This window comes from Rutidosis leptorrhynchoides, chromosome 3, assembly GCF_046630445.1.
Source record: "Rutidosis leptorrhynchoides isolate AG116_Rl617_1_P2 chromosome 3, CSIRO_AGI_Rlap_v1, whole genome shotgun sequence".
NCBI lineage: Eukaryota > Viridiplantae > Streptophyta > Magnoliopsida > Asterales > Asteraceae > Rutidosis > Rutidosis leptorrhynchoides.
This window is the reverse complement of record NC_092335.1, coordinates 38,154,534-38,170,578: the sequence shown is the minus strand read 5'-3', so window position 1 is coordinate 38,170,578 and position 16,045 is coordinate 38,154,534. Positions and strand designations below refer to the sequence as shown.

At 36.1% G+C, this 16,045-nt stretch overlaps 2 protein-coding genes across 2 annotated transcripts; both read left to right on the top strand.

Annotated features, from left to right (window-relative positions):
* Nucleotides 1-1,878: 1,878 nt before the first annotated feature.
* On the top strand, nucleotides 1,879-3,793 carry LOC139895960 (uncharacterized). Its single transcript, XM_071878517.1, has 4 exons — nucleotides 1,879-2,215; nucleotides 2,355-2,474; nucleotides 2,893-3,123; nucleotides 3,327-3,793. Exons 1-4 carry the CDS (start codon nucleotides 2,033-2,035, stop codon nucleotides 3,678-3,680), a joined length of 888 nt encoding a protein of 295 aa, XP_071734618.1. The 5' UTR covers nucleotides 1,879-2,032; the 3' UTR covers nucleotides 3,681-3,793.
* Nucleotides 3,794-4,577: 784 nt separating this feature from the next.
* Nucleotides 4,578-7,783, top strand: LOC139895959 (putative F-box/LRR-repeat protein At5g38386). Its single transcript, XM_071878516.1, has 4 exons — nucleotides 4,578-5,058; nucleotides 5,903-7,011; nucleotides 7,122-7,265; nucleotides 7,340-7,783. The coding sequence occupies exons 1-4, from the start codon at nucleotides 4,698-4,700 to the stop codon at nucleotides 7,610-7,612; spliced, it is 1,887 nt and encodes a 628-aa protein (XP_071734617.1). The 5' UTR covers nucleotides 4,578-4,697; the 3' UTR covers nucleotides 7,613-7,783.
* Nucleotides 7,784-16,045: the final 8,262 nt, after the last annotated feature.

The window sequence follows — 16,045 nt, the reverse complement described above, 5'->3', positions numbered from 1 at the left end:
GAATCCTAAAGATAGATCTATTGGGTCTAACAAACCCCATCCAAAGTACCAGATCCTTTAGTACTTCGAAATTTATATCATATCCGAAGGGTGTCCCGGAATGATGGGGATATTCTTATATATGCATCTTGTTAATGTCGGTTACCAGGTGTTCACCATATGAATGATTTTTATCTCTATGTATGGGATGTGTATTGAAATATGAAATCTTGTGGTCTATTGTTACGATTTGATATATATAGGTTAAACCTATAACTCACCAACATTTTTGTTGACGTTTAAAGCATGTTTATTCTCAGGTGAATATTAAGAGCTTCCGCTGTTGCATACTAAAATAAGGACAAGATTTGGAGTCCATGTTTGTATGATATTGTGTAAAAACTGCATTCAAGAAACTGATTTCGATGTAACATATTTGTATTGTAAACCATTATGTAATGGTCGTGTGTAAACAGGATATTTTAGATTATCATTATTTGATAATCTACGTAAAGCTTTTTAAACCATCATTTATAAAATAAAGGTTATGGTTTGTTTTAAAAATGAATGCAGTCTTTGAAAAACGTCTCATATAGAGGTCAAAACCTCGCAACGAAATCAATTAATATGGAACGTTTTTAATCAATAAGAACGGGACATTTCACTTCCTATTCTTGTTCAGTCGTGAGAAACTCAAAGGTTTGAGTTTCTGGAACGATGTACATAAAATCCGAGGCCTCGAAGTCGACATGCTCTCGTATGTAGTTGAACAAACGCCCTGTGTCCCACCCGTTAACGTCGAGAGACTTGAACGGAGTACATTGCGAGTTGGAATACGATTTCTAATCCTTGCTGAGCTTTCCACCGTGGTAAACGTTCAATGAAATAATGCTTGAAGAATTCATTTTTATTTTATACTCGTGTGTTTAATTGAGAAGTAGATGTGAATGTGTGTTTGGGTTGAGAAAAGTGTTGTATATATATAGATAAAAGTGGGGGAAGTGGGGATTAGAAAAAAAAAAAAAAATTCTGGCCGTTAAAATGCGTCGCCCAGGCGACTGACCTCACCGGAACAAGCTTAGGCGACGGGGTGGGGGAGTGGGGGTGACGTGCGACGGGGTGGGGGAGTGGGGTTGACGTGAGCCACTCCTGGTGCTCTCATAGTTTAACAAACATTGTGGATATGTTGTACGGAGTATTAGATATCTACAATTTATAGATGATTTTTTGAATAATAATTCATACATAAAAATGTCAATCATTGTTCATTTATGAACTTTAGATATTGTTAATTTATGAACTTTAGAAAAATAATTTATGAACTTATAGTCACATGAAAAGTATATGAAAAGAATATAAAAAGAGGATATACTTCAATAATACTACAGACATATTATATAAGATGAGTTACATACCGACAAATAAAATTTGATCCAGAGTATGTTATAATTTGATGAAAAGTAATATAAAGATTAAGAAAGAAAAGGAAATCAATGTAATTATATAATTGGAAGTTGTCACTATTGTTAATAAAATTGATTGATACCCACAATATTTGTATATTAACTTTAAGGTTTGTGTTTAAAATGAAAGGGGAATGGGCTATGGTTAAGGTTGCGATATTTTATTTCATTTTGATTATAAATTTACAACTAATTTTTGCCATAAATAAATAAATTCTATTGTTTAAAATGAAATATTTGAACTTTCGAATTAATTTAGCTAATTTTAGAATTTTTAAGAACATAACGTTTTGTATTAAATTTTCAGGTTAATAATTGATCCAAAAAACTACCTTTGCTATCCACATCTTTTACACCGGAGAAAAAACTCGACCATACCAATCAAAATCAATATTATATTTTTCTATTTAAGCTTATTAACCCTAATATTGAAGTATACTACGGAATACTCCGCACTATCTACTGTACTTAATATATACTTACTATATAGAACCTGATGATCAAAATTTGTAATCCAGAAACAGCAAGTTCTTAAAAGTAGCCAGACGTTATACACCTGCAAGCAAGAAACTGTGTGAGATAGATAAAAGATGACGGATGGCGAAACACTTGTAGAAGCAGCACTGCGTGTATTGAATACAGCTGACCCAGTTGAAAAGGCTAAACTTGGAGATGAATTAGCAAACAAATGGCTTCAAGGTCTTATTTCAGTGCCCTACCATCCTTCTCAAGCTGATTTCATCGTCCCAGATCGCCCAGCCCGACTCACGAATGTAATATTAACGTGTCAGATTTTGTCCTTGTAATCTGTTTTAACTGGTTTTCTCTTCTCCTGTTATGGATGCACGCCAACTGTTTGATGAAATGCCTACTCGGTTATTAATGTGTGTGGTGAATGATTTGTTTGTTCAGGTGAAACTAGTGTCGCCTAGTCTTATGCCGAAGCTTGGGAAAGCTGGGAGTTTACAGAGCAGACAAGCAATTGTGCACAGCCTTGTGCATACTGAAAGTTGGGCCATTGATTTATCTTGGGTATTAACTGTTTCTTTTTACATTTGGATATTGGATTCCTATACTATAGTCCAAGATTGCTAGGTATTTGTAGTGATTGCTGGCTTAAGTGTAATATAGCATTATAGTTATCAGGTCAAATTCGTAGAATCAAAAGAGACAGCCAAACAGGTTAAATAGTCTGAACTGATTGAATATTGCCCAAATGTGAAAAATTGTTTCGGGTCAACCCGAACTGTTTTAACTTGTAGTAAGAATTACCCTTATCTACTTGTTACCAAACTTTGGTTAGTGATGCATGTATGGGATCACATTGACTCACTGAGACAATAAAATTTAAAAAGGCTGAATTATATATTTTTGTTCTCGATGAAGAGCAATCTCAGTACACGTTTGGACTATCTAAGTTCTCTTAAATTTATAAGTATTATACATACAGGATATAATTGCACGTTTTGGTAAGCAAGAGTCGATGCCAAAAGAGTTCTTTGATGATTTTGTAAGAGTTGCACAAGATGAAGGTCGTCACTTCACTCTACTTGCTGCCCGTCTTGAGGAATTGGGTTCTTTTTATGGAGCTCTTCCAGCTCATGATGGTTTATGGGACTCAGCTGTTGCTACATCAAAAGACCTATTTGCACGTCTTGCAGTTGAGCATTGTGTTCACGAGGTAAATCTAACACTTGTGGTCTATTGTCTTTCTTTCACAATATCCTACTTTATTTCAAAGAATGGGTTGAAAGTCACTCAAAATGTATATTAAAGTCACTCACAATATCCTCCTTTATTTCAGTGTTTGTGAGTTCATTTATATTATTGCTACTTCTAATCAGTAATTAGTTTCATGACCTCATATACTTGATTAATTAACAGGCAAGAGGACTGGATGTGCTGCCTACGACTATCTCCCGTTTTCGTAACGGAGGGGACGACCAAACGGCTGAGTTGCTCGAGAAGGTGGTTTACCCAGAAGAAATTACTCATTGTGCTGCTGGTGTGAAGTGGTTCAAGTATCTATGTTCACGATCAAAAAACACATCAGTCGGTAATGTAATGGAAAATGGTGATGATAAAGAAAGTGAGGAAGTGATTGGGAAGTTTCACGAAATTGTGAGAGCGTATTTCAGGGGACCATTGAAACCTCCTTTTAATGAGGTAGCAAGAAAAGCTGCTGGATTTGGTCCTCAATGGTATGAACCTCTTGCTGTCAAGGATTTTACCAGATAATTATGCTAACACTTTAATTACTAGTTCTTTTACTGTATTCTGACATTTTGATGGCCTATTAGTAAGGGTGTTCTTTTCATTAGTTGGTTTCTCTCCGTGTTTTGGTTGTTTATTACGAGTCCAATTACCATTTTGTGTTTGCAACTCAAGTTCAAATTGTCGAGTTGGCTATGAAAGTGAACTCACGCAGTGACCATATCTTTTATTTTGCGTATAAAAGCTTAATGAAGTAAAGATTGAAGCCTTGGCATACAAAAGAAGTAAAAATTGAAAAGAATGAAAGTAATGCATACCTCCACCTCTTTCACATCCACTGTTTTCAGCCTTTTCAAGACGTTAAGAAAAGAAAATCAATAATGAGCAACAAATAGGAAGAAACGCTAATTAGTTAGTATTGAAATGAGATTAAATGCTAAAAAAATCTTGAAAAACTCATGCATATATAGTCCAAAATAACAATCGGTGTTTATCATTATCGATTTAAACAAAATAAATAACCGACTGTTATTTGGTAACAGATCCATAATGTTTGCAATTTTGCAAATTTGAATCAACCGTACCTTTTTTATGGTATGTAGCCGATTTGATTCAATCCCATTAATAAATGCAATTAATTAATAGTTGCATAGTATCCATAATCTATTCAATTCCCCAAATTTGATCGATTACAGTTTCGATTTTTATGTATTGTTTTGAATTTTTGAAATTTGACTTTAATACTTAATTAATTATTGTAAATTGAAGTTAAAATGGGAGTATTGATGTCATTGCATTTGAAATTGAAAAAATCAGTTACATACTGTAATAATTTGAAATTAAAACCATGAAGCTGAGGCTCTCGATCATTTGAAACAAAAGAAACCCTAAAAGTTGAAATCCCTAATCCTTGTACTCTCTACCATCTTAAAGAACTCGTGCTTCAGTATCTTCCTCCTACGTCAAATTCCCCTGTTTTACATTTATCTCTTAATCGGGATTACATCAGGAAACCTTATATTCACTTCACAACAAACCCTAATGGATTTTCTACGCCAAGCCACGTCAGCAAAGGAAAATGATTCTAAAGATGATGTGAAGGGAAAACAAGTTGCTGAGGTGAAATCCAAAATCCGTCAGCCAAGAAAACCGCCAATTCCATTGATTAGACCATTAAGTTTGAAGGATAAATCAAAAACCTCTAAATTCACGTCACACGAGGCTTCTTTGAGTGATAAAAATGTCACTGAGTATTCGAAGGCCGTGTCTAATCAGCATTTGAACAAGAGAAAAGTTGCACCAGGTGACAGGAAGACAACTAAAATAGAAGTTAAAGACAAGTTAACTTTAGAAGCTGAGTCAAATGAACGTCAACGGACTCACAACAAGGTTACACCAAAAGGTAAATAAACAGTTTATCGCTGCGCACCTGGTTAGTAATTTATGTTTGCACGATTCTTCTTTTGTCATGTTATATTACATGTGTGTTTTATTTTGTCGGCCTTTGAAAGTGGCGTGTGCGGCCTTATACATGTTGTGGTTTGTCTGTAGTTGATGCACTGATTGCTTGGTCAAACTCGGTCAAAGCTCATGATTACTCGGAAAATCGCTCAAAACTCGGCCTTAACTTGGCCACAACTCGGGATTACTCAGAATATCGGTCAAAATTGGTCAAAATTTAGTCAAAACCATGTCAAAATCGGTGAAACTCAAACTTGGTCAACTTCCGAGTGGTCCCTAAGATGTCTCGACCGAGTACTCCCCGAGTAGAGCGAGTATTGCAACCTTGCATTTAAGTCTTTATGTTGTCTTATACGTGTATTAGTTTCTTAATCCATGCTCGTATCTTTTTCTTTACTTTTTATTGAATGATAAGAGTGGTTGCAACAATTTTCTCGCACGATAATTCTATTTAATTTCTTAGTTAGAAGAGCCTTAGTAATCGGCCTTAGTAATCGGCTTCCAGTATCTTTTCGTTTCTACATCTTTATGTCTGTTTGTCTGGTTAATTATTGACAAATCATGTTGGTGGCTTTAATCAGTTTTTGTACAACACCACCTCATTTAATAGAAAAGCTGATTTGATGCTGTTTCGATTTCATGAGATTGTATTGATACTATCATAGAATTGCAACTAGATTCACTATTTACTTGATCTGATAAAGGATTTATCATCTACTATCTGAGGTAAATTCCAATAGTTTACTGCTGACGTTGATTAATTTATTATTTATGTTCTTTTGCAGATAGTAAAACCATGAAGTTGCGACTCAGATCCTTTAAAACGAAAAAAAGCCTAATAGTTAGAATCCCTAATCCTTGCACTCTCCAGCATCTTAAAAAACTCGTCTCGCAAAAACTTCCTTCTACGTCAAATTCCCTTGCTTTACATTTATCTCTCAATCAAAAAGACGTGCTCACAACTACATCTCCAAAAGATTCCGTTCAGTCAATTGGGATCACATCCGATGATCTCGTCTACTTCACCACAAACCCTAACGGATTTTGTACAAATGATTTCATAAACCAAATGCCAGATGATGTTCTTGTTCTGATACCGTCTTTTTTGTCTATAAAGGAAGCTGCCATTACTAGCACATTATCCACTAGATGGAGGCACTTATGGCGTCATTTAATCCAATTGAACTTTCATAACGGTCAAACTTTTAATGACCCTGTTAGTTACAGTTCAGAGTGCAAAAAATACATCAACCAGGTCAATAGTGTCATCCAAAGCTACAATCACCCAGTGATTAAAGAGTTTCGGATTCGTTACTGTTTGAAAAAAGATCGATATAAAAGTGTTATCCGTGAATGGCTCCAGTTTGCAGCTAACAAGAAAGTTGAGTTTCTTGAACTCGATTTGTCAGATATGTCAGTTGGTGGTGTTAATGAATTTCTTATGGGAGTAGTTGAGATAGATCTTATGTCATCTCTTTTTACATTCGATAATATGGTTGTGTCACTCAAAAAACTTATATTGACAAGCGTTGGGGTGAATGATACTATTTTTCAGAAACTTTTGTCTCACTCTCCAAATCTTGAGACGTTGTCAATCTATCATGTATATCCCCTTAAACATATACATGTAAGTGGACGAGCTCTTAAATTAAAACACTTTGAAATTGAGAATTATTGTCATTCCGTTTCATCCATTTATTTGTCTGATTTTGACCTTGAGTCATTCACTTACGTTGGTCAAAGAGTAGACTTAAGTTTATCTCGTCTTCCAAAACTTAAAAAACTTAATTTGGGTAAGGTAAATTGGTTGGTAGTTGATGATGTTGTCGCCAGGTTATCATTATCTTGTGCCTCATCTCTTGAGTCTCTCTCCGTTTGTGTAGAACATGGAAAGGTCAGTTCTACCTCTCTTAATGTGTTTACTATCATTAATAATATTAAAAATAAATATGAAAGGGAATTTTTAGTGTTTTTTTTTTTTTTTTTATTATTATTGTTTTGCAGCAATGTTTATGCCCAAACCAATTTTGTGAGCTACCAAATGTGAAGCACTTAAGACTGGCTTTTAAGTGTTCCAAACGTGACTGTCTTCTAGATTTGGCTCACACAGTAAATGCATTTCCGAGCTTGGAGAGTTTTAAACTTGAGGTATTTAAGCTATGCCCAATTTAAGTGTAGTATGCTTCACATCTTTAAGTATATTCTAATTGTTGTATTTGCAGATACATTGCACTTCAACTTTTGTAAGGAGGCCAACAAGGGATGATACTAATCCCCATCAACACCTCAAATATGTTGAAATCGTGGGGTGTCAAGGTCGAAAATGTGACTTTGAACTTGTTGCATACATCATTGAAATTGCTGTTGTACTCAAGAAAATCGTGATTCGAACTTTAAAGGACTGTTCGGAGGAGAAAGCTCGATTATCTGCTACGCGTCTAGCTAAGCGTCTAGAATCAATGTTGGCTCAAGATGTGAAATTGGTCGTAGTCTAAATAACCCTACAACTTTTGTAAGGAGGCCAACATTTTTTTGCTTTTATATGCTTAATTCAGATGAAGCGTAGGATCCAAGTTCATCTAGTCTTTCTGCAAAGACAAAATTACTCCGGTCGTCCTTGAACTTGTACCCAAATCACTGGGGTCGTCCTTAAACTTTTTTTTTTAACTGGGGTCGTCACTATTCTTTCAAAAAGTAACGTCTGTCGTCCTTCCGTCTCATTACCGTCTAAACTTACCGTTAACCTGAATCATGTGCGTATCACGTGAGGGTATTTCGGTCTTTTTCCGTCCTTTAAGTCTTGCACCCCTTATCTTCATCTTTATCCTCAATATATTTCTCATTATTTCAGACGACAAAATTGCTGAAATAGTCCCTGTGGTTTGTAGCAAAATGCTGGTTTCGTCCCTATGCTTTTTTTTTGATGAATTTGGTCCCAGTGGTTTGTCAATGTTGCTGATTTAGTCCCTATTGCTGACGGCCGTCAAAAAATTTTGTTAACTCCGGTCACTTGCCAGACATGTGAGGGTATTTTTGTCCTTTCCTTTCTTTATTGACAATATTGCTGAAATCGTCCCTGTGGTTTGTAACAAAATTGCAGTAATGGTCCCCATGGTTTGTAACAAAATTGCTGAAATCTTTATCCCCAAATTTTTTTCTTCTTCACCTTCATCTTTATCCTCAATAATTATGAACAAACCCTAATCTTTTTTTATTTTCTAACAAAATTATGAACAATCATCTATCTATAATATTCGTTGTTTATTTGCTGTGATCAGTTTGAGATTGGCTTTATTATCATTTAATTAAAACCATATGATCAAATACACCAACTCATCTATTCTTCACAAATCACAAATTTTAATCAAAACCATTTGTTTATTCTTTCATCTTAGTATCAATATCAGATCTTAAATACTTAACTTTGAATTTCGTTTGCCAAAAACGGTTCAGTAACACTGTTAATCGTCGGATACCTGAACCGTCAACATCATCGCACGAGATCTATACTGTCAACATCATTGTCTGATACTAGATCTGAAGGATTTGTCGTCGTCACCGGAATGAGGTTCATCTGGTGGTGGTTATTTTCTTGGTGGCGGCGGTTTTCGATTGAAGGTATCAATTCGGTAATTTGCGACTGAAGGTGAAAACAGTAGGGTGAAGATGACGGGTTGCATTTTGGTGGTATAGAAAAGGTTGTACGAATCGTATTTTAACCTGGACTATCCAGCAAAGGTAAAATAACATCTTCAACTAATTAGTGCAAATAGAAAACATCAATATAATCAATACAAAGGATTTGGAGAAGAAGATGAAGTATATTTTGTGTTTGATATGGATTTGAGTATAATTTAGAGTTTATAGTTTGTATATTTATTGATTCAATGTTTTGGTGGGTTTGATTTTACCATGCTAATTAAAGTGTTTGAATAAAATGAAAAATTTAGGGCTTGTTCATAATTATTGGGGATAAAGATGAAGGTGAGGAAGAAAATTTTTTTGGAGATAAAGATTCAGCAATTTTGTTACAAACCATGGGGACCATTACTGCAATTTTGTTATAAACCACGGGGACGATTTCAGCAATATTGTCAATAAAGAAAAGAAAGGACAAAAATACCCTCACATGTCTGGCACGTGACTGGATTTAACAAAATTTTTTGACGGCCGTCAGCAATAGGGACTAAATCAGCAACATTGACAAACCACTGGGGCCAAATCCATCAAAAAAAAAGTATAGGGACGAAACCAGCATTTTGCTACAAACCACAGGGACTATTTCAGCAATTTTGTCATTTCAGACCCCAAATTCTTTACCCAAAACCATAACACTTTCACCTAAATTCCTCTAATAATCTTGTCCTTTAATAAATCATCATCTTCATCTTCCTCGTGGATTCATCATCTTCATGATCTATTCATCATCCTCATCACCACCCATTATTCAAGACCAATTAAACACAATAATTTACAAAGTAAGAGTAAACCCTAAATCAAAGCAACCAAATTACATACAAAGCAACAAGAGAATAAACCCTAAATCAGTCACTTGCAGAGAACAAAAACATCATCGTTGTATCATCATCGTGACGGCGGAGATGTTGCAGGTGACCTGAGTGGCGGTGACGGTGGTGGTGGTTGAAATTTTAGGGAGATGATGAAGTTTGTAGATGAACTGGGTGGGGATGGTGATGATTGTTGATTGACCATCATCTTCTCAAACGCCGTATCTGACTGGAGACATTGACCACCGCTGCAAACCACCATCTTGTAGCGACCCCGACAAATCGTCAAATGACGGCGTCATCTACGTATGGTCCCATTACATGGTCGTAAGTCTTTATAACAAAGTTTGACCGAAAAGTATGTCGCATTCATTTCATAAATAAGGGTGTTTCAAAGTTTACAAAAGTAGTTTCCATAACAAGTACATAACAATGTTTAAAGTTGTATGAAACACGTGCGACACGATTAAAAGTAGTCAAAAAGACGCTCCACGTATGCAAGTATACTCGACATCCAATGCAAGTATCAAATAGTATGAGCGGAAGCATGTATCACCTAAGTTCAAGGACCTGAGAAAAACATAGAGAATCTGTCAACGAAAACGTTGGTGAAATCATAGGTTTAAACAAGTAAATGAGTAATAGTAAGTTGAACCACAAGATTTGCAACATCGATAAAGCCATAGTACATTCTAAAAGTTAATATTCACGAGCACCCAATTATCAAAGCTTAACGTTCCGTCCGTTGAATACCCCATCAATTAGTGCTAGAACAACACTGTTCCCGAAAATATATTTCATTCGTAAACGGTAGCGAACCGTTTGAATGAGGGTTTGTCAAACCCATATGGCCATATAACATAAGTTCTCGCTTACACCATCTGATGTAACTAATGATAATCGGATTGGGGATTTTCGTTCTAAACTCGTATGTAGAATGTTTGTTTTCCCGTCTTGTGTTCACTTAGTTCAAAAGTATCGTTTATGTTTTCTCATCCCAAAAGTAAGTTAAAAGAGTAAAAGTGGGACTATGATCTCACCTTGTATGCACGAACCAAAAAGTACTTCGACAAGTAACGTGTGCAAAGAACAATGCTAGTCTTGACCTAAACAAATAGGTTGTATCAATAACGATAGTCACGAAGGGTCAAAGATGTTCAATTAGTCCTATGGCTCAATACGACTCGATTAATATAGCATGTGAATCAAATCATCAAGTTTTATGCAAGACACAAGTATAAAAGCATGTTAGAAAGATTGCATAATTAATTGATTAAGTTTGACAAAAAGTCAAACTTGGTCGGTCAAAGTCAACGAAAAAGTCAACACGTTCGGGTCGTGTCCCGAACTATTTTTCTGAGGTTCTTAATCATGTATGAGCATGTTAGGACAAGTTACATGTGAATCGGAGGTGCGTAGCATAGCAAACATTATTCAAAAATTGACCAAGTTGGACAGAATTCTGGCCAGGCCATTTGGCGCGCCGCGCGGGGTAGGGGCGCGCCGCGCCACCATCTGTGCAGGTCTGTTTCTGTTTTTCCCAAGTATGCACGAGCCAAAACCTTTTCCAACCCAACTCTTGACCCGCAAACACTTATAATGCCTATTATATATCGTTGGAAAGGTAATTTGACGAGGAATACAACTAAGCACATTTCATCAATCAAACTTCCACTTACAATAACCAAAAACCGTAATTAAACATTCATAATCAAAGTTTAAGTTCCAAAAACGCATTTTATGATTCGGGCAACCAATTTACATGTATTTTATGCCGTTTCGAAGGTAATCAAACACACATTGCAACAAAACACTTAACAACAATATCTCATAGCATTTGACGCATCAAAAGTTCATGTAAAGCTCATCAAACCCTAATCCAAAATCACAAATTCAACAATCTTGCATATGAAACTAATCCATGTCAACCTACATACCAATTTGAAGCTAGTGATGCTAGGAACACAATTAAAACATGAACTTTCATCATTCAACAACATATGAACACCTAAAACTCAAGATTAAGCAAGCATTCTTTCAATATGAACTAGTTACATCAAAATATCAAAAACGAGCATACAAATCACATAAACAAACTAGACTCGAGCCATAGACACTAATTAACAACCTTATAACTTAAAAATCTCAAGAACACAAGAATTAGTGATTTTAGAAAGTTACCCAAAATTGATGAAATCGGTATGGAAACGAAGAGGAGATCACGAGGAGTTCAAATATGCTATTTGTTTTGATCGAATCCTTCTTGAACGAATTTGGATGATGATTGAAGGTTTGAGGGTTTTGAGAGAAAAAGGTGAAGTATTATTTGGGAGGTGATAAAATGAATGGAGAGGAAAGAGTTGACTAGTTGACCTAGTCATCTCTTTCTCCATTTGGCAACTTTAGTCCCTTAATTTAGGAAACGGGTACGGGAATTACCTAACCGAGATAATTCAAACGCGTATTAACGAGATGTGTTATAAACATATAACGGAACTTAAATAGTTAAACGGAAAAGTAAACGGAAAAAAGGCGGGATGTTACATTACCTACACCTTAAAAGAAATTTCGTCCCGAAATTTAAGTAGGCGTAGTAGTCGTTGTTTCTTCCTCGAGATCTTGCGTTTCCGAATTCACGAATAGATGAGGATACTTCCTTTGCATTTGATCTTGTCTTTCCCAAGTAAACTCGGGTCCTCTTTTGGCATTCCAACGAACCTTGACAATCGGAATTCGGCTTTGTTTCAATGTCTTGACGGAGGTGTCCACAATTTCAACCGGTTCCTCCACAAAATGAAGTTTGTCATCAATAGTAAGTTCTTCGAGAGGGACGACGATATCGGGTTCGGCAAGACACTTTTTCAAGTTAGATACATGGAAGGTAGGATGAACGGAGTTCAATTGAGGCGGAAGATCTAAACGATAAGCAACGGTTCCAATGCGTTCCAAGATTTCGAAAGGACCAATATACCGCGGATTTAGCTTCCCGCGTTTCCCAAAACGGATTACACCCTTCCAAGGTGCGACTTTTAACATTACTCGGTCACCGACTTGAAATTCAAGATCGTTGCGTCGTTTGTCGGTATAGCTCTTTTGACGACTTCGGGCCGTCCTAAGCCTATCTCGGATTTGAACGATTTTCTCGGTGGTTTCGTGAATGAGTTCGGGTCCGGTGATTTGCACGTCGCCTACCTCGACCCAACAAAGAGGTGAACGACATTTGCGGCCATATAGCGCTTCAAAAGGTGCGGCTTTAATACTCGCGTGATAACTATTGTTGTAAGAGAACTCGGCGAGAGGTAAGTGCTTGTCCCAAGCTTTTCCGAAATCAACCACGCAAGCTCGTAACATGTCCTCTAAGGTTTGAATTGTACGTTCGCTTTGTCCATCGGTTTGAGGATGATATGCGGTGCTCATGTCTAAACGCGTTCCCAACGCTTCTTGCAATGTACGCCAAAATCTAGAAACGAAACGACCATCTCGGTCGGAGATAATCGATAAAGGTACACCGTGTCGGGCTACGATCTCCTTAATGTAAAGTTGTGCAAGTTTCTCCATTTTGTCCGTTTCTTTCATGGCAAGGAAGTGTGCGGATTTGGTGAGACGGTCAACAATAACCCAAATGGTATCATAACCGCCCGTCGTTTTTGGTAGTTTTGTGATAAAATCCATCGTTATCCTTTCCCACTTCCATTGCGGGATTTCGGGTTGTTGAAGTAGTCCGGACGGTCTTTGGTGTTCGGCTTTGACTTTGGAACATGTCAAACACTTGGAAACATAAGTAGCTACGTCCCTTTTGATGTTCGGCCACCAATATAGTTGTTTAAGGTCGTGGTACATCTTATTGGCACCGGGGTGAATCGAGTATCGTGACTTATGGGCTTCATCTAAAATAAGGCTTCGTAGGTCCCCATAACTAGGCACCCAAATCCTTCCGGCGTAATATCGGAGTCCGGTCTCCCTAATTTCGAATCGAGAGACGAGAATGTTCAAGAGCTCGTGTGAAAGGTTTTCATCCTTGAGAGCCTCATCTTGGGCTACCCGAATTTGGCTATTAAGGTTTGTGTGGATGGTGATGTTTAAGGCTCGGACACGAAGAGGCACCGCTCTTTCTTTTCGACTTAAAGCATCGGCTACTACATTTGCCTTCCCGGGATGGTAACGAAGCTCGCAATCGTAATCGTTTAAGGTTTCAATCCACCTTCGTTGTCTCATGTTTAGTTGCTTTTGATCGAAAATGTGTTGGAGGCTTTTGTGGTCGGTAAAGATAGTACTCTTGGTTCCATAAAGATAGTGTCTCCACATTTTAAGTGCAAAGACAACGGCTCCGAGTTCGAGATCATGTGTCGTATAGTTTCGTTCATGAATTTTGAGTTGTCGAGAAGCATAAGCAATGACTTTCGTTCGTTGCATCAATACACACCCAAAACCATGTTTCGAGGCATCACAATATACAACAAAGTCATCATTGCCTTCGGGAAGTGACAAGATAGGAGCGGTGGTTAGCTTCGTTTTCAAAATTCGGAATGCGGATTCATGTTCGGTCGCCCAAATGAATTTCTTTCCCTTGTGAGTCAATGCGGTTAGAGGACGTGCAACCAAAGAGAAGTTTTCGATGAATCTACGATAGTACCCGGCTGTAACGACCCGCATTTTTTTTCGATCATACTATACTTATAAGATTAATATTTACATAAATTAAACCTTACCAACATGATAAGCAATCCAAATTGTCGAGATTTATATTTCCGAAAAGAGTTTTACACAACGTTTGATCGTCTAGTTTGACTGATGATATCACGAACTATACAATATATGATAATTATACGTTTGTGTATATACATGTATATATACATATTTAACATGATTAATGAATGTTTTAATATCTCATTTTGTATTAATAACAACAAGTTACAAGTATATTTTGAAACTACTAACTTAAGTTTTCAAAACGATAACTATACGTAACGTTATTTGACATAAATACTTAAGACTTATAATGTTATACATATATCGTATAAGTAATGTATTTAATCACTTTTAAAGACTTAAATACATAAAACCATATAAGTGTATTCACAAAAGATAGCTATATTTGAATCCTCATTCCATTTTTCACAAAATTTCTATACGTATACCTAGAGTATTTGTACTCGTATCATACCTAGCTTCTAGATGTATTTACTATTGGTATATACCAATAGGAAATACCAATGATCAGCCATGAATGATTAAGGGACATGATAACAACTTGTGGGAACCATCTTTAGTCATTTATCAAGACTTATTTGTAACAAAACAAAGTTATACATATCATGTATCTATATATCACGTTTTTATATGTGTATATATATACATGCTCATTTCCATTTTCTTCACTAGATCACTAACTCTAAAACACACACACTTATGAGCCTTAAACCCCTTAATCATCTCAGCTCACATCTATGAAAATCTAGCTTCAAAAACCATACTAAAACACCATAAGAAAACCATACAAAAACACTTCAAGAAATCCTTCCAAGAACACCAACTTACTTCCAATCTTTCATCCACTTCTATCACCCTTTTGATTCTAGCTTCTTACTCCTCTTTTACAGCAACCTAATCCAAGGAACTTGAGGTAGAATCTATGTTCATAACCTTCTTCGATTCATATATATATAGCTATCTTATTTTGTGGTACAAAAGTTTAACAACAAGAACATAGTTTGAATGTTTTCAAACTTGTTTGCAAACTAAATAGATCCTTCTAACTTAACTTTTAAAATACTTCAAGACCTGTAATATAACTTATGTATATGCTAATTTAACAAGGTAAAACTTGGTTTTTCAAAGTACAAGTATTTTTAGAAAAATGGTCATTAAATGATTTTGTTGTAACAAAAATGTTTAACTTCATATGTTTCACTAATGTTTCACTTATGCCGTATGATTTTGAATACAAACCAAGGTATTTACAGTTCATAGTCTTAAAGAAGAACTCGATCCAAGAAGATGGCAATTTGAATCAACGAAAACGGATTTGTAACGAAGAAACTATGACCGAAACAAAATTGGTTGTCCTAGATCATTTCAACTACGGGATCAATTGGAAAAAAATGATATAAATCACATATTTCTAAGATAACATGATATTTTATATATATGTACTCATAATTCAATTTCATATGGTTCAGGATCACCCGTAAGCAACACGAGAAGATTAATCATAAGATCCCATGATTGTACGCAACACGTCATTTGACAACACCGGTACTTTATGTACGCAACACGTCATTTGACAACACCGGTACCATGGGTCAAGATTAATCTCGACCAATACATATACGATGGGATTTTATTTATTTCGTTGGGGGTTTTGTTTATTGCGGGTATATTAAACATCTAAAAATGAACCATTAAAATTGAATTACTAAC